General features: G+C 29.1%; 2 protein-coding genes and 1 pseudogene across 2 annotated transcripts; 1 reads left to right on the top strand and 2 right to left on the bottom strand.

Moving 5' to 3' along the window:
- The first annotated feature begins 14,054 nt into the window (after window positions 1-14,054).
- LOC149062704 (uncharacterized) lies at window positions 14,055-16,630 on the top strand. The gene is made up of 3 exons (XM_089215384.1): window positions 14,055-14,176; window positions 15,784-16,156; window positions 16,459-16,630. The coding sequence occupies exons 1-3, from the start codon at window positions 14,161-14,163 to the stop codon at window positions 16,628-16,630; spliced, it is 561 nt and encodes a 186-aa protein (XP_089071510.1). The 5' UTR covers window positions 14,055-14,160.
- A 2,426-nt stretch (window positions 16,631-19,056) lies between these two features.
- On the bottom strand, window positions 19,057-19,907 carry LOC149062703 (uncharacterized). Its single transcript, XM_089215383.1, has 4 exons — window positions 19,837-19,907; window positions 19,572-19,772; window positions 19,411-19,488; window positions 19,057-19,345 (listed from the first exon to the last, which is right to left on the bottom strand). The coding sequence occupies exons 1-4, from the start codon at window positions 19,905-19,907 to the stop codon at window positions 19,057-19,059; spliced, it is 639 nt and encodes a 212-aa protein (XP_089071509.1).
- A 2,584-nt stretch (window positions 19,908-22,491) lies between these two features.
- Window positions 22,492-24,209, bottom strand: LOC149062702 (uncharacterized; annotated as a pseudogene).
- Between the last annotated feature and the right edge of the window lie 498 nt (window positions 24,210-24,707).

Below are 24,707 nucleotides of genomic sequence, written 5' to 3'. Positions count from 1 at the left end.
TAAAATGTTGTTGTGTGTTGAGGTATATGTTTCATTACTCATAAACTTAATGTTTATTTTAATCAAACTTAATTTTCAATAGCTTATGATTACATTCTATAATTCTCAAGCACTGTACTAAGGGGTGGCGAGGGAAGGCTTTAGTCCTCTCTAAAAATGGTCCAACCCAAATAAACCAAATATAAAAAATATAACATAGCCCCACATGCTATTTTTATAATAGATAAATTATTATTTTTAAATACTTATAAAATATATTTTTTAATTTTTAAAAATTAACAAGTATTTTATTTATTTATTAGTTAGTTTATTAAGTAATTACTAAAAACAATAATTTAATTTATATTGATCAAACAAAAGTAAAAAGTACCTAGTTCAATAATTCAATCATAAAGGATCATCATGTTATAAAACTAAAATTAAATATACTTTAATTTGTACATCATTTTTAAAGTTGTTATTTGAAGTCTGTATTTAAATATTTCCTTATTTACATAAAACAAAACAGCCTTTTAGCCATATAGGTAACATTATTAAAACATTGTACCTACAATGCATATATTATCTATTGAGAACTTAGAATTTAAAAAATTTGGTATAGTGTTATAAAATTTAAATGTGTAGTATATGTTAAAATAAATTAAATTATATAATTAAGTAATCTCTTTTGTTTTTGAAAAAAATAATGCATAAAATGTATCTGCTCAGCTCAGAATCCCTTGAAAAAAAAGGTTTAGTGCCAATGTGTCATTATACTATTATAGTTAAGTACAGTATAGTGTAGGAATATTGCAAGAATTTGGATTTGTTTTTTAAATTACTGTATTATTTTGATTATTCTGTTTATTAAACACAAAAGAAATTCACTATATCAATTAATTATTTTATTATCATTGTAGCAAAAGAAAGGTAATGTGTTTAGTGCTGTATATTAAGTATGTTTTCTAGCAAACTGTATAATATAATAAATAAATAAATATATTTATTGTAGAAACAGTAAAAAATATAAAGGAGAGAATACATTTGATATTTCCAATTTGTTCAGCACTTGGACCATTAGAACTCGATATTTTTCAGATATTAAATCCCTTAAAGTACCATCTGCTAAAGAAAGTGATGTAGCATGTGATAATAATCAATGTATACAAACAAATCTAACAAATTTTATATACTTATACAATTAAAGCAATTATAATATTTAATATGCCTTATTATACCATTTATTTTGTAATTTGTAGTTAGTATATTGATAACCATTAGTTATAATTGATAAGCGGTAGTTAGGTTTTTAGATATTTTAAAGGCGAATAAAAAGGATTTTAGTATTTTTATGTTGGCAAAGTTGGTCGGGTAAAAAAAAGCAATATCTTATGCGGGAATTTTATTTTTTCAATGTTGGCTAAACTGATCTCCCGAATTTTGATTTTGATGATATCTGCTGTTATCAAAATCGGGAAATCTGTACCAGCTCCTGCACTTGGCACTAAATTTATTAAATCAGGGCCTGCATATTGGTATACTTAAATGTCTTAAATACTTGATTAACGAAATTATTATTATCTGTCATTACAATATAATATTATGACTGTATCCGTATCCATCGTTTCGTAACCTACATGCAATATAATACTTTTAGTGAGAACTAACATGACACTTACCAAATCTATGCAGATATCCGCAATTAATTATGTTGATGGTATGAATAAAAAATATATACAACAGTAGGTAGTAGGTATTTGATTCTATAAAAATAATATTAATATAATATTTCTTATAACTATTATTTCAAAGTAGGTACCATGTAATATACTTACCTAATTTCCAATTATACGCATTAGTTTTCAGACATTTGCATTTTTAAATTAAACACCAGAAATCAAACAAAATATACTAAACATGTAGGTAATTAATAAATAGTTAAGATTTTTCAATAAATTCATATGAACTGAACAAGAGAGCAGTAACAATCGAATGACAAACAGTTTAGTTGGTTTATGTATATTATAGTTTATTACATTTTACAAATCACAACTCGTGAATTCACATGGCCATATAATTGTAAACATGGGATTTCCAATCGAAACACGACCATCATTTAACTATTACAATATTTATAAATAACCGTTGGTTAATGATAATATATGTGCGGGTATGAGGAGTGAGGACCGGTAGAATGTTAAAGCCAAAATTAAAACATTACCAAATTAAATAATATAAATTAATGGGATACACACAACACATGTATAACATTTTAAACAAGACAGGCTGTAGCACAATTAATATTGATGTCAAGTGTATCACCTCGGTCCAGCTCATGATTGAATCCATAGAAGAGTTATTTCTTATGGATCCGAGTGATCCGACGTTCCACACAAACATTTAAACAAAATAACTGCCTAAATATTGAAATAAAATCAATGGCCGGTAGCCGGGTGGACTAGCCTGACGCTGAGTGTGCAAACATCATCATTGACTAATTCTTTATAATAAACGTGTTATATTTTAACTCAATTATGAATCATAATACGATTTAAATTATATGTACGATGGGAAACAATTGTTTACTGTTTGTTAACTTAGAGCGACGACGGACTATCAATCTAAATATGTAAACAATAACTTTTACAAAATTTTAACGAATTTCCTAAATAATTTAAAAATAATAAAAATACAAAAATTATTTATAAATTATTTTTATATTTTAATAATTTAATAATTTTAAATTCATACCATAACAAAAATATAATATTGCTATGCAAAACTTTTCTAAAAAATAATTATATAATTCTTATAAGGATAACTGTTGTGAAACATTGTCTTTAATTCTAAAACCTATAAAATATAAAATTTAAAAAAAGTGTATGTCACTCTGCTGAACAGTTGGTTTACTTTAGTGAATGGTATTATATTATATTAATTCATTGATATATGAATATCATTGTATCATGAAAATGAAATTGATGAGAAACGTGAAAAATCTACTAAAACCTATTCTGAGCGGTCTCCAGTATGTCCAGTATGTCTGAAGTAGTGTACTTAGTGAAGTCTAGGATAATTTAAATTATGTTTCTTAGATTTATTAATAACAAATTAAACTACTTACATGGAAAATTATTTTAAATTATCGTTCCTTACCTATAAATGTTATAAGTTTTATACATTGATAACATTTTTAACAACTCAATAATTTGTAACTATTCAATTTAATATGAACATTTTTAAAAAATTTAAGCTTTAAACGGTTAATTTTTTTGGCAGCTATTATATAAATTTTTGAGAATCCTCGTAAAAAATTTTCAAGCTTTTTTACCCGACACATAAAATTTTATTAAAAATTATAGAATAAAAAACTAAACTAAAAATTGAAAATGTCTACAAAACACTTAAAAAGGGCAAAAATAATGTCCAAAAAATTCCGGGAGTGATCCAACAGTGTCCAACAAACCAAGCTGGACATTTTTCATTAGGGTGAAATTTCTGTAACTTAAAGTTGTGCTGTTGGCAGCACAAAAGTTCGAAAAGCTCTACCGGCGAAAATAATGTCCAACAAATTCCGGCAGTGATCCAACAGTGTCCAACAAACCAAGCTGGACATTTTTCATTAGGGTGAAATTTCTATAACTTAAAGTTGTGCTGTTGGCAGCACAAAAGTTCGAAAAGCTCTACCGGCGAAAATAATGTCCAACAAATTCCGGGAGTGATCCAACAATGTCCAACAAGTCACCAACAAATTTGTTGGATGTGTTTCATTAGTATCTGTCATAGTTGTGCTGCTAACTTTATGAGGGTCTACGCAGCGATGTCGGCGGCGCGTTCGTTCAGCGATAATATAATCACAATGAATACGTCTGTTGACGCTTATATTTGCATATCGTCAACAAGAAATACAATTATAATAATATAAAATAATGTCAGTAACAGATAAGGTACGACGTACCTACTATCGCGGTGCCAAAATAAATGCGCTACGTATATTATGTAATACGTATAATTATAATATATTAATATTATAAAATGCTAATGAATAACACACACACGCACACACACGAAATCAAGATAGTCACTATTCAGTACGTACATAACGTCTCAACGGACGCCCAGTTTTTTTTGTCTGTGTGATTTTTATATATTATATCAAAGTCGTAAGACAATCATAGTTCCTTTTTTTTTTTACTAATAGTGTGTTCTGCCTAATAGCGATCGAAGAAAAACTGGCGTGTGAGGTATAAACACCACATATCATGATGTATACCTTTATTATTATTTTATTTATATATATATCTATTGACTATTGTAAATTAGTGTGCTCTGCATAATAGCGAGCCGTGTTAATTATATTATTTAATATGCATATCTATTGTAAAATAGTGTGCTCTGCGTAATAGCGAGCCACGTTAACTATATTATATATGTGATTCATTCAAATATTATTTTAGCGATACATGCCTTGTAAAATAGTAAGCTCTGCTAAATAGCGAGCCGTGTCAATTATTTATATATATATATCTATTGACTATTGTAAATTAGTGTGCTCTGCATAACAGCGAGCCGTGTTAATTATATTATTTAATATGCATATCTATTGTAAAATAGTGTGCTCTGCGTAATAGCGAGCCACGTTAACTATATTATATATGTGATTCATTCAAATATTATTTTAGCGATACATGCCTTGTAAAATAGTAAGCTCTGCAAAATAGCGAGCCGTGTCAATTATTTTATATGTATATCTATTTTGTACTGTTGTGAGATTATTATTGTAGTAGGAAGTACACTGGCCAGTCTACGTTCCACGCCATATATGTGAGTACCAAAATTATTATTATTTAATTGTAATTAAGAAATTATTTTTACACGAGCATCAGTTTAAATAGCTGTGTTTATTTATTATTAGTATTTGGTTTGTTCGCGCCATAAGGACGTTCATGAAGTTGGCCCCCCAACTTTGTCCTATCCAATCCCGACCTATCCTCAAATGTAGTAACCTTTTAGTAACTAAATGTAACCGACGTCAAACAATTTGTAACATAACAGTTTCCGAGAAAACTCAATTTTCTTTCGGGGGGGCTAACTTCACGCAGCCCCCCAACTTTGTCCTACCGTATCCGGACCTATCCCAAATTTTAGTAACCTTTTAGTAACTAATTGTAACCGACATCAGACAATTTGTAACCAAACAGTTTCCGAGAAAACTCAATTTTCTTTTGGGAAACCAACATTTTATTAACATGCGATATTTAATAGGTACACAACGTTTCGACAATATTCCATTAGTATTTGTTTTCAAACATAATATTTTGAAGATGTTTGATGAAAAAATTCACCAAAATTTTTTGACACACAACGAAAATTTAAATATACATATTTTTAATTTTATATGATCGATAAATTATTATAATTCGTTTAAAATGTATTTTATATTAATTACTTGTACCAAAATTCACTACAATTTCAGTGCTTTGAAAGTATGATACTCTTGTAATAATTGCTAAATAACATGTAGATTTCATACAAAAAGAAATAATTTTATGTAGGTACCTGATTATGGTTTATCATTTGAAACTGACTCACAAGACTTGTTTTACCTGGCAAAAGTTGTATTTTCCTTAATGGAAAACCTAGAGTTAGATACTTGTAGTTTGATACATGCGATGATTCTTCACGTTCTCCAATTGAATATATTTAAACTGTACACAGAGTATAGTATATTAAAACATTTTAAGCTTGTTACCAACTATTATATTTTGTAATCCAAATAAAATATGAAATATACAAGTAACTGAAATATTATTTTAGCTATTATATTTGTAATCTATGTTATATCATAATTACATAATATAATATTGACGAGTATAGTTTTATAAAAAAAAAATTACATGAAATAAACATGACATATTTATACATGTAAGATAAAAGCAAATATTAGAACTATAAGTGTTAAACCTTTAAAAACATTATAAATCTTTGAATTTAACTTTTTATGTATACAACTTAATGCGGCCTTACTAGCATATTGTTAGAGTGAAATCTTTTGATTTTTTTTAGCATATCATTGTGTGTTTCCCAAATGTTGATTGACCTTTTGATGTGTGAAACATAATGATCCGAATTATACGCAACCAAACCAAAAAATATGTAGCTATAAAAAAAAATGATTTGTTATGATTATTGGTGTATGATATACGTTGTAGGGTTTCTCTTAACTAACTAACTGTGATACATATTATATTATTATGTAATACGTATACTTACTTAATATTATTAATCTTAATCTCTGATGGGAATTCTGAAAGACAAAACATAGTATCTTCTTGATACATATCTGTTTCGATGAAAATGTGATCCATTAGTATTTTAGTTGATGCAATTGATCCACCACAATGTCCACAATCATATGTTTGTAATGAAATATAATTAATTAGAGCTTCTTGTAGATCTTTGAATCCGTTGTCGGTATAGCGAAGAATAACTGTCGTGTTAGCAATTTGTTTGTGCTTATTTATACAATTATAACCTGAACATTTTATATTTTCAATTGCAGATGGGACGTCTTTTAGTAACTTAGTAACAGTAAATAATACATTACAACGTACATCTACAACTTTTAAATTTGAAACGCTGTTTGACTCATCGAAAATGGTTTTCAGAATAATTAACCGTTCTTTATAGGTATTTGTTGTTGGACCATATAAGGCAATTTTTTTACAAAAATTAAGCATCTGATTTTCACTAGAATCTACAAAGTTTCTGTATGACTGGAAATCTATGTATGCCATGGCTATTATGGCAACGACTGCATCCATTGGACATGTATTAAGAACTAGATATTTATTTTTCGCCATGCGTAATGGGGTTCCAATATTTCCGTTAATGAGTAGAGAGTTCAAATTTTACCGAGTACTTTTCTTATTTAGAATCCTTTCAATATCTGGATTTGGGTCCATGTACTTTCTAAATCTTTTTTTGATAATTTCATCTTTAGGTTTTGGTAACTTTGGATCTTGTGAATTACCCTTCCCACGCCAATTTTCAGTCGCTTTGAGTGAATTTGAAGAAATCGAAGTTTCATCACTATATTCATCTTCGACCACTGATTTGTGATCTGCAATATATGCGTCGAATTTTTTTCCCTTATACCAATTTTCAGCCTCATCACAAGAACTAGTTTGTACAAAACTGTTGTTCGTGTCATTTTCTTCAATTGAATAATATTCATCTGTAATCGGGTCTTGTGTTTGTGTTTTCTCCTCGTTACAATACTTTGACACGTCTCTTGATTTTGATGAATTAGTTTTTCCATTTTTGTTACCATGTTCATCTAAAGTTTCAAGAGATCTATTATCTTTTATATTCGATATTTTATTTAAATTTAAATCTTGACATTGCATAGTCTTGTGTGAGTTTCTTAACTGGCTACTTCTAAATAACTTGCTGCTTCCTTCAAGAGAATTCAAGTGCTTCGCAATAAACCGGTCAGCAGTCATTGGCTGTACATCGAATTTTAAGATTCTCTTTTTTAATTCAGCAAAGTCATTTTCAACCGGTGCTGAAGTCGCAGTATAATATGGTGAATTAAATGTACTGACCATTACTCCAGTCCAAAGTGGAAAATATCTAGAAAGACGTAATATAACAGAAGACAAACCTGGTAAAAAAAAAGCTGAGATACGATTGCCTTGTACTTTTGATTTTTTATCAGCATCCATTTCGATTTGTCTTAAATATTCAACGATTGCATTGGGTGCTTCTTCAGCAACTCCTTGATCATCATCCTCATTTAAGCTATTATCAGCTATACCATCATTATCAACACTATCTGCTACAATTCTATATTTTATTTTTTCAAGTAATAAGAGTCTACTAGATTCTGCTGGAGTGTCGATATTATCTTTAACCCAGCCATCTGTTTCAGATTTTGCAACAATTAACAAGGCAGTTAATATCTCAGTAAATTCATTAAGTGTCAATGAAGTTAAAAGTAAACGCAAGCAGCTAACATAAAAAGTTTTTAATTTTTTATTTTGAATACCCTTGAAGTATGAAATTCGACAAAATAAGTTTATCATATGCGCTACGTCAATTCGAATATAACACTGGGGTAATATTTCTTTTTTTCCAGTTAAAATATTAAAACATATTGCAGTGTAATCATGCATGCTGCTATTATTAAATGCTCTTGTCAAAGCTCCTATTAGAGCAGTTGAAAAATCGCATACAACTTCATTAGGTACTCTTACACCACAGAGTAACCACTGTGTCAGCCAATTATGTATTGTTTGAGTGTCCTGTTTTTCTGAAAGCATTTGGACTATAGGAATTTGACCATAAGACGTGTGAACAACTGCTTCATATAGAAATATATGGGCTGATAATAGGTTTAATGATGTACGTTTAATTTTTTTTATCAGACTACCTGTAGCATCAACTGAAATACTGCAATATTCTTTAGTTAAATCTTTATAGATTACTATTTGATGGTTGCTCCAATAATGTACAAGAAATGAATCAATCCCAATGGAGATTAGTTGCATGGTCAACAATATCACCATCTATTATCACACCAGAACCCATATCAACTAGTCCATGAAATTGTTTTCCATCAAATTCTACCTTATCTTTAATGGACATTTCGTCTACAACTAAATTACAAATAACAATACTATTTTCTTTGACCTTTTTTTTTGAGAGTTTGAAACGATTCTTTAGTAAAACCGGGCTCACCATTTATACCTTGATACCATTTAGAAATAGTTCTAGCATTGATTATAAATACTATAGATTGCTCACTGGCCGTGTTTTCGGCGGCGTGGTAATAATCGGGTGCCGCTACAAGGCGCTGCGGACGCTTGGCTAGTTAGATCGGATAACGTTGTAATCGCTAGTAGTAGTCTACACATCACGATGTAGAGAAGATAAGGTGACACCACTTCCCTATCTCACAATGTAAAAAAATGGATGCCAAAATGTACGGCAAACCAGGAGTTCGGAAATCTCTCAACAGAGTACGCCACTATTCGCCCGGAGGCCTATTTTATTTTAAGTTATACAAAAAAGTATTATTAAATATTTGAAAATATATTTAAATGTAAATATAATGTTTATAATATGAATACAAAATAAGTGGAATATATTATTATTTTATAGATGTAATACAAGCTAATATTATTGTATCAATCATATAATGTTAAATAGATATAAATGCTGTTATTGAACATTAATTTAAATAAATACAATTTTCTAATATTAGTTTATTTATTTGTAAATACCAGTAATAAAATTAGTTACAAAGCAATTGAATGATCATGATTCATGGTTTAGATAAGATAATTTACCACAACTTTGATGACTTTAAACAACATAAAAGTTTGAAACCTTGTTTATATTCAGTTCACAGTTGTAAAAATAAAAATAATTTAACAATGCCAAAAAAGTGTTATGTACCTGGGTGTAAAACAGGTTATGCTAGCGAGTCAAAAAAATTAAAATTAAGTAATGAAAAAAACCCAACATTATTTAGTTCACCAAAGGTATTTAAATTTTATTTATTTTTCAAGTTGATAATTTATTGGTCCTTCTAAAGATGTGTGTGTTGCTATATTATTACTTACACTTTTATAAATTGAATTCATAGAGATTTCCATTTATAATATATAATATTAATATACCAATTACACCTATTATTTTATAGATAAAATCATTTAATATAATTAATTATAAATCATAATTTAGGATGATAAAACTCGAGAAGTATGGAATAAAAGTATTCCTCGAGGTGATAGAAAATTAACCAAAAAAGACCATGTATGTTCTCTACATTTTGACCCGGACAGCATCATTAAATATGATGAATTTAAACTAAGTGACGGTGTAATAGAAAAAATACAAAGAACTACTCCAATTTTAAAATCAGAGGCGATTCCAACAATTTTTCCAGGTGTTCCCAAATATTTAACCAAAAGTATAGCAAAACGTCCAGCACCGAAATTAAGATCACAAAATTCTGAAAACAATGAAAAAAAAACAATTAATAATGATACTCCTCCTAAGGACTTAGTAGTTTTTGATTCAGAAATGTTAAATACATCAGAATCACAAAATGTAGATGTGTTTAATACTGAATATTTGATGGAATTTAACATAAAAACGATACATGAACAGGCAGCCACAATTGTATTCCCAGGATCCATGTGGGGGATTCATACACATCCTGGAAAAACAATATTTGCCCATTTAAATCACAATTTACCATTATATTATTTACCATCAACCCATTATAGTAAAATACCTAGTTCTTACCATTGACATAAATATATTGAATTATAATTTATAAAACTATTTATAGTCAGTGAATCATGTTCAACATTTGGTAAGTTTTAACTTCAAAATCTTACATTATTTTATAAAGAAAATCCTAAATCCTAAATCAACCTCATGATTTTACGTGCAACAAAAAGGAAAAACAGGCCTCCAGGCGAATCGTGGCGCTACCTATTGCGCTCCCGCGGTACTATCAAACTGCCGTCCAAATTGGCATCCGGAATATTTACGAGTGGTATCACCTTATCTTCTCTACATCGTGCTACACATACAGTGGTGGGTGGTGGGCGCAGCCATGGCTAAATAACTAGGTATGATCACATAATTACCAAATTTGGTTCAATGAGCGCATTCATGGAAGAAACAGCTAATTTATCATTCTTTACATTGAATTATGACGTCAACCGGCAGTAAACTTTTAGGGCACAGCCAGCCGTTTTGGCGGGTATTGATAAGAATTCCTTCCGGCTGACGTCATCGACATGCGTATCACGGAACTAAGATCATACCTAGTTATTTAGCCATGGGCGCAGCCACGCAGGCTGCACCGCTGCAGTGCCACAAATCACAATGCCATATCGCGCATAATAATATTTAATATTATGTTCATTACTAATTAGTAATTACTTATTTCACGAGTTATTTCATGAAGTTAAAAGTTGTGACTCGCAATTTACAATGCGCCAAATACCTCATGGCAGTACCTAACCTAACCTATCAGAAATTAATAAATATGACTGATTTTTGTAGAATCATTATATTTTTGATACATCTACAAATTACAATTATTTGATATGATATTAGTATATTACAATATTAAGATGTATTGATGTTAACATAAGCATTGAAAACATTTAGGTATGAACATTATCTGTGCTTAAGCATTTCCAATTTTTCGAAATTTTCATTTTCAAGCAAGAAAATGTGAAATATCAAAAACTAAAAATGCTCATATCTCGCTTGAAAATTAAAATATCGAATAAAAGTCAACTCTTAAGGACAGATAATATTATTATTTAAAAAATATAAAATAGGTCAAATCCCTCTAATATCAAAACTAACAGCACACTATTGAAACTAGTGAATTAAAATTTGCGATGCCGTACGTGTGTAAGACGGAGACAACAAATACATGGGTAGCATCCTCTTAATTAATTAATATATGTTATAGTAAATGTTATTCTGAATTGTAGTCGTCAATGATATTATATAATATTCAGTATAAATTATTTATAACTTATAAGTGTTATTTTGGATATTTCTTACATAGTCATAATATTATGGGTTGTAGAAAAATTTATTTTTAACCATTCGATATAATAATTATTATTATAAATTTATAAAATAGAGTTGTATACGTTTGTGTGTCGTCGTGAACACATCGTCTTGATTCTAAATAATTTTGTATTATTTACAACTTAACAAATATTAGAATAGGTCTTGTTATTTAAATGAAATTCGAATATCCGATCAACAGTTACGTATTTATTATTGTCGACCATATATAGTGCATATTATTTTCTGTTTTGTTTGTTTTTAATTTATCTAAAGTAGATATTAACCATGTCTGGTGGTGATAAATGTTATTACTTTAATTGTAATAAAACTCGAAAAACGAGTAATAATGTTTTTCATTTAATCCCATCATCTAATCTAGAAATATATAGGAAATGGATAATAAACTCAGGTAAGTAATTTTGGAAACTAAATAATTACTAGAAAAATAAAATATACATAAGCCTAAGCAAATAGCTAATATGCATTAAACATTTTTTAGGAAACATACGCTTAGAAGGGTTAAGTCCGAAAACATTAAAAAAAAAGATTCATTTGTTCGGATCATTTCGAAAGACAAATGTATATGAATCCTAATGATCCGAAATCCCGGCTAATGCCAAATGCTGTACCAGTAAAGTTTTCAGGTTTATATTTAAAATAAACATAATAAATTTTATATAATATAGGAAGTCAATACAAAAATTATTAGTGTATAACAAAAAAAAAATGTTTCATTTATAAAATAGAATTAAATATTGATGCCACCAATTATAGGTACGGATCATATACAAAACAGTCCACAACTAAAACGAATACACTCCGTCAATGGTAAACATTTTTAATAAGAATATTATGTTTAACAAACAAATATCTAATACTTGAATAATATAATGATTGCTGAAATTGTATGTATAGATGAAACGTATGTAGTTAAATCTCCTAGAGCTTGGACTTGGAGTGTATCAAAACTAGGAGTAAACGAGGGTAACACATTTTATCTGAAGATGTATGTGTTAATGAGACAGTTAACACGACGCCAACAAAATCGCGAAGGCGCACTAATAAAATGGACGAAGGTATGATTTATTTAAATTTATTTTATAATAAAACGACGAGAACATTTTTATTTACATAAATAATCAATACACGTATTAGAATTTATGTATATCGACAAAATTGTGAGCTGTTTACGTACAATTTTCAGTTTACAATTTTATTAGTTTTTTTTTCTATAAATATCAGTAAAATTGTATTCGATTAATATAGTAGGGTCCTATAATATATTATTTCAAAGGCAGATGAAAAATATTCAAAATGCAGGCACAATTTTTTTTATAAGCATTAAAGTTCAATTATTGACAAAATACGTTAAGTTCACGAAAATGTCCAAATTAAGTTAGAAATTCATAACATTTTTCTATTTAAATCTAAGATTTGAAAATGTATTACTTACAAGATTCCTAAGTTTTTGTACCTTTATCAAAAAAAAAATGTCAACAAGCAAATGAAATTACATTTTTATGCGAGCTTTATTTTTATTAAGATTGGATATTCACTCGATTTCTCTCTCATGTAGCGATTTTGTAATTAAAAACGAATACCTGTAGAACCATGAAATTATGAAAATATCACTGAATGTTTATATTTTCATTTTATATACACTACACAATTTTGAAAATATCTTAACACTTTTTAAGCTATGAACTGTTTTCAAATTTAATTTTTTTTTCTATAAAAATCAATAAAAAAAAATCATAAACTATAATAATATAGTGTTTATATGTATATTATACAGTATTTCCAATAAGTTAGATTTGAATGATACACATGTTTAACTTTAAACAATTCACGGTAAATATTTTTTGACATGAAAACGAAATAGACTGAAATAGTTAAGTATTGCTATGTACTGACGTCCCGCTGAGACATCTAAACACGCATATACACATAGATATGTATAAGTGACCCTGGGGCGTATGAATTCGCCAACCTATTCTATTGTATAGGACCTCAATAGTTATATCGAAGGCCAAACTTCTAGCCTTTCCAAAATATTACTATAGTAATTAGATATACGAAATATTAAATGTGAAATCGTAGTCTTGACAGGCGTATCTAGAGATATGATTAATGTCGTCGGGTTATGGAGATTACGTATCGCGAATAACCAGGATGTGGACCGACTGGACGCATGGGCGTGGGAAGCTACGATATTAAAATAATACACGCGTACGCTTTTGCACGACTCGGCCATGGACACATACGTATCTTATCGATAGGAGAGGAAATGCAGAGAGTAGGACTATCTGGACTATATAGGAGAGCCCCGATTAGACCCAATTCAGACGTGAGCCACCAGAGTCAGAACAAGCACCTTCACGCCAGACACCAGCCCAATTTAATTATTCGGACTTAGAATATTTTGCAACTAAATCATTTGTGCAGTAAAAAGAGTTTTATTTACATAGTAATCCAATAAATATCTAATAAATTAATCACAAATTAAGTTGTTATACTTATTACACTCAATCCATCTACCTCAACACCAGTCGTTTGTCCTCCTGTATGCTGGGACGCTACAGTATAATAAAATTAAAAACAAAATAAATTTACTTAATTTACTTCTTAAAATGAAAAATTAATTCGTTGATTTCACGTTAATTAAAAGAGAAATTTAGTAAGTTAACAGTTAAGTTAATGAGATAATTTCAGTTAAAAAGTTAAAATAAAATTAACTCTAACTTTTTAACTCGTAAATGCCCAGCCTTGCTTCAAAGAATAATGATGTTAGGTTAGTAATTTTGTTATAATTCAAAAACATTTCGTGGGTAGGTTCCTACCTATACTATTAGAAACTTATTTCTGTTTTTAGAAAATGCATCATCTACACCTGAACACCTTAAAGTGTTAACGCCAAATTATACATACAATAATTTACATTCAAAAACATCTACTCCAAACATTTCAATTTTTAATCAAAGTCCTGAATTATTAGGAATATCTCCTTCAACGAAAAAATGGATATCGCAATTAATTGACCTACCAAGTCCTCAAAAACCATCAGATAGATCTAATGATGAAATAATAAATAGTCCGAGAAAAATCGCTGCAAAGAATAACTTTTCCACAAAAGTTACAAAACATGAAAAAATTAATCAAGCATAAACGCGCTATTATTACTTCACTAAAAAAAACCAATGAAAAAAATAAACTTAAACAAAACAAACAAATTAATGTGCACCGTTTTTTTGAAGGGACCAAGTTTCCGTCAATTAATTCTAAGGCTCTAATATCAATGCAATTGTTACATAAAAGACGCAAACCGTGGTCTAAAACTGAAAAAAATATGGCTCTATCATTATATTACAAGTCACCGTCCACCTACAAATTTATGCGTAAAAATGGCATAATTCTACCAGGTGAGACTACTGTTAGACGTTGGCTTAACTCAATTAGTTTTTCTACTGGATTTCCTAAAGCGTATATGGATCAGATACGATTAAAGATTTCCGGAATGAGTGAAAATGAAAAAAAATGTACAATTTTACTTGATGAAGTAGCTATTATGAAAACGTTGGAGTATAATAAGGTGTTGGATGAAATTGAAGGATATGAAGACTTGGGGACATTAGGGAGAACAAATAAAATAGGTTCTCAAGCATTAGTTGTTATGGTTCGCGGTCTTTATTCAAACTGGAAGTTTCCTTTATGCTACTTTTTCACTGGGAGTGGTGTAAAAGGAGATAATTTGGTCAACATAATCAAAGACTGTGTTAAACAAATTTTAGATCTTGGTCTCTCACCAACATGCATTATTTGCGATCAGGGAGCACAAAACCGTCGTATGTATACTTTACTCGGAGGAAACGAAGATCAACCTTCGACCACAATATGTGGTAAGAAACTATTTTTACATGCCACGCCTTATTAAGAGTGTGAGGAACAATTTTTTAAATGGCGATTTTGAGATAAATAATAGTACAAAAGTGTCAATGAACGATATAAGAAAGGCGTATGAAATAGATGCAAAAAATACCGCGAGGGCAATGATTAAAATAACACCGACTCATTTAAATCCAAATCCATTTCAGAAAATGAATTGCAAATTGGCTATACAATTATTGAGTAATTCAGTTTCTGCAGCAATAAAAACTTGCATTGCCACTGGTGAGATTAAGTCATCAACAGCTATTAATACAGCTAATTTCATCGACGTAGTTAACAAAATGTTTGATTCGGCTGATAAAAATTTGTGTGACCCAAATCCAAATAGAAGACCAATGTCTAACCGTAATCCACAAATATTTGAGAATTTAGAAAAGGCAAAAAAACTATTTAAAAACACAATCAAAATTTGTCACAGAACGAAAAAAACAAGCATTCCGCCATGTTTTATTGGAATTGTTTGGACAACAACAGCTATTCAGCAGCTTTATGAATCTGAAAAATTAGAAATGTCTGCAGTAGCCCCTTTCACAAATATAGAGTACTTTCTATTGACAAATCGCTTAACGCAAGATGCTTTAGAAAATTTTTTTTCAATAATGCGTCAGAAGAATGGGTATGTAGAAAATATAATTTATAATTTATTAGCTTAATATTTTCACTGATTATAAATTATAAATTATAATAATAGTATAATAGCTACCTAATAATAATAATTATTATTATATACTATTTATATAATAAATAGGTATGTTATTAATTATTAAAATTTATAAATTATAAATTTAAATATAAAAATTACTATTTTAATTTAATTCATTCTTATTATACAATGTGTGTAGTTACACTATTCGTACAAAAAAATCGTATTTTAATTAAAAATTAATTGTGATTATAACAATATTTAAATGCTAACAGGTATAACAGGAATCCTACCGCTAGAACGTTCCGATGCTGTTTTGGACATATATGTTCATACAGTTTGATGCAATGTACCTCAAAGTGTAAGAATTGTGAAACTGATGAAGCCGAGTTTCTTACTGTAGAGTTTCGAAAGATGTTTCGATTGATCCTGCAGTTGAAGAATTAGTTACGAATACAGAAGAAACAGGAGTTGAATTAAGTACTTCGCCGGAAGATTTAAATAATCGAAAAGTGTACTGCGAGCAACCATCACTAGAATCTTGTTCCATAGTTTATTTTGCAGGCTACTTAGCAAAAAAGTGTTTGGATAAGTTTTTATGCACAGATTGTGATTTGACTAAAAACAAAAATGAATATTTAAACGAACCACCACATTTTAATTCTAAAAAAAACGTTCGACAACGTTGGACTGGCGCAAGGTCTCAAAATTCCATTGGATAAACTTGTAGAAATAGTTGAAATTTGTTTAAATGTATTTGAAAATTATTTTCCAAAAATCAAGACTGAAAAAAAAATTATATTTTCATTTAAAGAAAAGGCGCTACCAATAATATACCAAAAATATTCTGATGTCGAGAACTCTACATGTCACAATCATTATATGTATATTATTGAGTTGTTGTTTAGAACAAAATTATATAAAGAATGTAAAGAGGAAAATACTAACGTAAGAAAGCGAGTAGTGCAGGACACGGATAAGTTACGTATATTACAAAATAAATAAATGATAATATTATATTTTTTTTTTATTATTATAATTAATATTAATGTTAATTTTTAATTTTAGTATTTTACAACTTGTATTAAGTCGCCGTGACTGCCCGTGAGTATATTCTAAACATTTAATTATAATTTTATGAAATATATATATTATATACAAGTAGTATACCTAATAATAATTATATAACTATAATTAATAATAAATGGCAAGTTTACTTTATGTTTCGAATTTAAATCTGACGAAGTGTGACTACACTCTATATACAAGTAGTTAGCTAAGTCATAGATTATTCTATGGTTCAGTGGCGGCGTGAAAAGCTATTTTATGATGCAGTTGCTTCATAGGAAAAAATAGTTCACGCCGCCACTGCAGTATGGTTAAATAACACGAATTTATTAAGGTACCTACGTGCAATCAAAAATTTGTTGTGTAGTTTAAACTGTTAAAATATTGTTTATTTGCTTATAACTTATAACATTTCACTATTTTTCTGTAAAACAAAGAAATATATTTAGGCTTATTTAGCCTGTCAGTACGCCTGTTTTCTCCAGCACCACACTCGGCCAAATTCATTCATAAATCCTAATTAATAATTTTCCTAATATAAATATGTCGGAGCGGTGGTTAAGAGGACGTTTCACCCGCATGTGTTGTCTCCGTCTTACAAGTGCGTAACATTGCAAAATCTGTTTTGCGCGGGAAAGAACCGAGAAAGACACAGTTATAACTAAGAAACGAAATTTTCACCACATAAAGAGGAGAATTTTGTCTGTGCAATATCGTTTTTATTTTTTCGATATCACTTGTACAAAAAAAATTCTTATTGTTTTATAATACATTAATTTTGCGTTTTTTAAGCATGAATAACTTTTTTTGTAGTTCTGATGTCGAAAAAATAAAAACGATATTGCACAGACAAAATTCTCCTTTTTATGTGATGAAAATTTCGTTTCTTAGTTATAGCTTTATCTTTCTCGGTTCTTTCCCGCGCGAAACAGTTTTTGCAATGTTACGCACTTGTAAGACGGAGACAACACATGCGGGTGAAACGTCCTCTTAACAGGCGGCCGACGCGGCGGGACACCACGATTACGACGATAAACGGATAAAAACCAGTTATCCCCGCACTTCACTCCAACATAGTTACGGCGGCTGGAATAAAATACGAATTTATTAGTATTATTGGTTCTTATCGCCATCTACCGAGAGTTTTATTGTACGCCACCGAAAATACGGCCAGTGAGCAATCTATAGTATTTATAATCAATGGTTCTAGGATGGGGCAGCATATCAGAAAATTGTGTTCTCACAAAATTATAAGCCTTTGTAGAGTAATACTGCAATGTAACTGCAAATTTTTTTAACTCTTTCAGAATACTCAGTTTTCTTGCCACTTAACTTTCTACTAACAATTTCATTTAAACTTCCAGTACCCATAGACTACAATAAAAGAAAATAAAAAAATAAATTATTGATATAATACATATAATAATAACAATAATATTGTTTACTACAAAATAAATTCCAATTACATTTTAAATATACAAGATAGTAAAACAGTTACACGAAAATTAATAATTTATAAATAAATAAAAATAGGAGTACTACACATATTGCATGTAAAAATAAATAATTAAAAGTAATTATAAAAAAAAAAAAAAAAATATATAATATTTTTTAAATATAAAATTAAAAGTATGTAATATTGTTTAATAATTTGTAGAGAAATTATTTATAATACTATTATCAGAATGAGAAGCTCTATACATTATATACAAATTGAGTATATTTTGTTCAAAAGGATTCAAAACAAGAAAGAAGTGGATCACAAAATCCAGGCTTTTAGTTTTGATATTAATTAGTGATTAACTCTATCGAAAATTTACTTGTAAAAATTGAGAAGCATTTTCAGACAAAAGGTTTGAGTCTTCTAAAGTTTTGATTAAATCTTCATAACTTTTAACTTTTTTTGTCAATCTTCGATTTCGTTCTTCCATATTTTTCAATTTATTCCTGGTCTCATTATGCTTTTTTTTAGCAAATGCTAAATGTCTTTTGGCTCTTTTTGGTGTAGCAAAATGTTCATCAGTTAAGTCATTAAAATATCTCGGGTTGTTTAAAAGAAGTTTCCGTTTTTTTGGTGTATGAGTAGGTGATATACTAAAATACATAGCATTTCATTAAAATGATAAAAATATATATTTATTAGTTATATATACGTATACTTTAAGTTTAAACTAGTAGAGGTGTGCAATCTTTGAGGCGAGTCGTCTTGATTTAGAGAAATATTGTTGCAAATAACACTATAACATGGGTATACAATTTCATTAAAATAACTCTGAGTAAATGTAAAAAATAAGTTTACAAGCATAAAAAGTTTACATACGCGTTACTTGGAATTTCGGGAATTCGATGAACTTTTTCACCGACATTAATACAAGGAACAGCGCTGAGCATTAAGCGGCCATTGTCTTTAATGTCACTAGGTGAAAAGTGTTTACTACAAACTTTGTACGACACAAGATGTTTTGCTACTGAACAAAATTCCATCCATCTAATTTTCAAACTATCATCATCCGTTGGAAATCTATATTACACGGGTAATACTTATAACTATAATACACCTATTCATTTTTAAATATTTAACTTACTGATACAATTTTATTCCCGAAGTCTTGTCATAAGTAATGCCACAATTTGGAACAACGCATTTGAAACCCATATTGTTAGTGTACAGTGTACTGTCAGTTATTACTTATTAAGTAGTAAAGTAAACTAAACTAAAACGAATTAATTTGTTTATTTAGTCGATCGTAGTAGTGATAACTGATAATACGCAGACGCTGGTATCATATCAATGCGCATGTGCTATACAGTGTACGGTACCGTATACGAGTAAACGCGTAAAGAACGAGCGCCCTCTATATTGCCACGCTCTGCAGACCCTAATCTCCTGTCTATTAGTATAAGGTCTATAGTTGATATCATCACAAAACATAATACCGTAAACTTAGATCATATACAATGGATAGAGCTACTTTGATAATTTCCCGTGTCCAACATAACCCCCCACTTAATTTGTAGTTTTGAGGAACATACTACTTGTGCGCATGTGCATAGGAACAAGCCAATCAGGGCAATGGCGCCAAATAATAATAGTTAAAAATAAAATGTATACAATAATGTTATATATTTTAATTATTTGATTGTTATTTTAATTTGTATAAATCAACGTCTGACGGAAATTTTACAGATTTTAATTATTAATTTTAGAATATTATGCTTTTCACTAAAGTTAAGGTTATTTAAACCTTATAAGATACAAATGCAAAAATAATAAACTACATTAATATGATAATTAATAATAAATTATAATATCTATACAGTCATTATATTATATTGTCAATAGTTTTGTCGACTATTGTATTATTTATGTAGGTTTGTAATTATATAAAAAAAAATAGTAAGTATAATTAAAATAATATCGTGTAATGAGTATTATGAGTACCTAGGTATTATTGATTTCTAAATAAAATTAATTTTGTAAATTTTCGACGTATACTTCTCCCCGAAATTGATAATGTATGCATTTTGGCATAATGGTGTAATCTTATCTTGATGTAATGGCGAATTATTAATTGAATTAATTGTGATCGGTGATTATCAAAAACATCTTGATTTAATATATGATTTCTCATTGTGTCTGAATTAAATATTGACGTTTCTAAACAAACTTCGTTCAGTGATTTAATGCACAACATTTGAGTTATATTTTTTTTTGTTAGAAGCATGTCATGATGCATTCGAATTACATATTCTGTTGCGAGACATATTTTTTGTACATCTACAGATGTATTTATCAATTTACCCTTATTTTTTATTTTTAATAATGTTGATGCAGTAATCATGTCTTCCGTCGTCAATTTTTTATAACAAGTTTCACAGATGTTTTTTTGTTTTCTTATTTTATAGACTATAAACCCACTGGTGTATTTAACAACGTCATTAACATATTCATCCAATTGAGGTGTGCGATAATCATAATCATGGTCAAACTCTTTAAAATATTGTGATTCATCATCATCATTATAATGACAGAGTGCATCAGCATTGTTTCGTTTATTTGCACTTACAAATAGTATGATTGAGTTGTCCAACAGAGTACAGTTTCCATATGCAGAACCACTAATTTCATGTCTGACAAGTAATCGTTTGTATGCTGATCGAAATTGTATCGCATTAGGATTATTGTTGAACCCCCCACGACTTAGCTTTGCACTGAAAAATACCTCTATATGGTCCTGACTAATTTTATAAGATAGCAGGTATGACATTCCATAGGGTTTTACTACATAAAATAATTTTAAAAGATTAGTAAGACATATAATAAGGCCTAAAAATCCAGTCTTGCGTGTGCTTTTTAATATTTGAATACCTTGCTGTTGACTATTGATATCATAATATTTAAGGCCTTTAATATATTCTTCAAAATGATCCAAAAAATCTTCAATATACTTAATCTTTTCGTCATTAATTGGGCAATAATAATCTCCTTTTCCCAGTTTGTTTCGGCAATTAGTTAAATCAAATACATTGTTTAACACTTCACAAAATTCTGCAGTTGCTTTTGTTCCTGATAATAGTTTTAACTCTTCGCAGAATAATAAGCTACAGGATACACTCTTACTTAAAGTTTGTGCCGCCAAACGCACATTCATCTTATTTTCATGATATTGTATATGACTTTTTTTTAATTTATTGGCTGCATGCAAACCTTTACAATCTTGTAGCTCTTGCAATTTAACAATATGGTTCCATCTAATTATTTCCCCTTTACCATTTAAAAATACTTGTTTCTCACCTAAAGTGTTGCGGACTAGTTTTAGCATATGGGCTGCATCCCAAAAGAGATAAATTGGATTTGTTTGTTCTGGCGTTGCTGGATTGTTAAACCATGGCTTAAATGATGAAGAGAAGTAATCGAAGTTTGCGCCCAATGAAGTACACATTGATAAATTGCTCGGGGCTCCATCAAATGTAATTGAATGACATACTGCTCCTGTTTCTTTCATCAATTCAAAACACTTAGTTAAAAGATTAGCTCTTTCACTTCCACAAAAACTATAGATAAGAAAATATCCAAGTGGAACTTTCCAATGGCCATTCATACAAACAGCCAAGAAAACTAGAGCATTTGTTGCCTCTTGGGCATTATCTTGATCATCTTCTGTGGGTAGCATAGTACCTAAGTCCACTTTTCCATAGAATTTACCTTTTAAATATGAAATTTGTTTTTTTATAGCCATTTAGTCTATACAAATATTGCATACCACTGGTTGAGATGATTGGCTTACACGTGACTGTATTGCTTCAAAAGCTTCTTTGGTAAACCCAGGTTCTCCATTGACAACTGAATACCACGATTTTAGTGTTGTTGGATGAGGCAGTAAATTTTTGAATGTTTTCCTTACAAACATGTATGCTTTAGCAGAATAAAATTGCAAAGTAAGAGCAAAGCTTCGCATAGCTGGTGAATATTTGGCATTTCGGGATTTTAATTCTCTATTTAATATATCTTTAATTGCCTCAGAAGTATTATTCTATGAAAAAAAAATGCAGGTTATATTATATAATCTTGATGTAAACATGAAAACAAACAACAAAAAAGGAATTCACAAACAAATTCATTTAAAAATCTCAAAATTTATTTTATTATATATAACTATATCAAAACACATTTTAAAACGAACGTATTAATATTAATTAACTAATTACTACTATTAACACATAATTTACCGACTTTATGAGATGTACAATTACATTTAAAAATCTCAACATTTATTTTATTAAGTATATAAAACTATATCAAAACACATTTTAAAATGAACGTATTATTAATATTTGTTACCAAAATTGTGTCATGGGCTGCTTCACTGATTAAATTTTGTTTTTTCAAATGTTGAAACAAAGAAGATAAAGTTGATAATTTTTTTTGAAGCCGTTTCACTCTCTGTTGTAGAGTTTTTATTTTTCTTCTTTGTTTCAATATTTTAAGTTTTGCCAAATTGAAATGTTGTTTTGCCCGTTTAGGTGTACTCAAATCAGGAGTTGCTATGTCACCAATATAACAAAGCCTCTTGGAACGTTTTGGAGTTTCTTAAATAAATAATTTAAATAAATATAATATATAAAACAAAACATATTCCATATGATTAACAGTAATTCAAAAAAATAATTGGTACCTAGAATGTTCTCAACAGACACGTTCATAGCCATCTCTGAAGTAGACTGTTCACATTCAACCGCTAAAATAAAACAATTTTATTTTAATCTATTATTAAATAAATTTGAATCATACTTACTCTGATGAGACACGTTCATAGTCACATCTGAACTAAACTGCTCACATTCAACTGCTAAAATAAAACAATTTTATGTTAATCTATTATTAAATAGGTACATTTGAATTATTCTTACTCTGATGAGACACGTTCATAGCCACATCTGAACTAAACTGCTCACATTCAACTGTTAAAATAAAACAATTTTATGTTAATCTATTATAATAGAAATTTGAATCATTCATAACTCATCTTACTAAAATTGAATTTAGAAATTTTTTTAAATTTTGTCGGAAGTGCATTTTTTTTAGTAACTTTTTTGATCTAGTGTTTTTGTATGAATTTTCATCAAAATGTAGTGAACATAACTTATTATATGGTAAAAACTCTTTTTCGGTATATCCACAACGTGTAAGCCAAATTTTCCGAAGTTCTATGTCCGTTGGGAAACTAAAAATTAAAATGAAGTAAATAAGTAATAGTAATAGTAATAGTAATAGCTAATTAGCTATTGCGAAGCCCAATGCAAAAACCATATTATATTGTGTATTATTTATACAATCTATTTTATCTAATGTTTTATTATGTTTAATTATTTACATTTCAATAACTTACTTGTGTAATATTAAGCCTGGTACTTTAAATGCTGAGGACTGACAAAAAAAACAACATCGCCGATGCATGATTAAGTATTGATATTTGAATTTGTGAATACTTAAAGTGCGTAACTACTCAAATACCGAACTAACGAAGTACTCGAACTTTAAGTTTTAACGAATAAAAAGTAAAATTTTAAATTTGCGACTCATCTTTATTTCTTATCAATGGACATTGATATGATTGTGATCCATAGGCGCATAAACTTGTTATTCCCTGAAATTAAATGAGTGGGGGGGTTATATTGGACACAGCTCGGTATACGAGAAATACACCCATAGCTCCATCCATCGTATATGATCTAAGACCGTAAATAAAATACTCCTGGACTCTAATTGGACATTGGGTTTACTCGTAAACTGTTGGATTACAAATTCTTTGGGAAACACACAATGATATGCTAAAAAAAATCAAAAGATTTCACTCTAACAATATGCTAGTAAGGCCGCATTAAGTTGTATACATAAAAAGTTAAATTCAAAGATTTATAATGTTTTTAAAGGTTTAACACTTATAGTTCTAAT

This window comes from Diuraphis noxia, unplaced genomic scaffold (assembly GCF_037042655.1).
Source record: "Diuraphis noxia isolate RWA-SAM2 unplaced genomic scaffold, SU_Dnox_SAM2 contig0001, whole genome shotgun sequence".
Classification (NCBI taxonomy): domain Eukaryota; kingdom Metazoa; phylum Arthropoda; class Insecta; order Hemiptera; family Aphididae; genus Diuraphis; species Diuraphis noxia.
The sequence above is the reverse complement of the archived record's forward strand: the minus strand, read 5'-3'. Positions and strand labels throughout refer to the sequence as shown.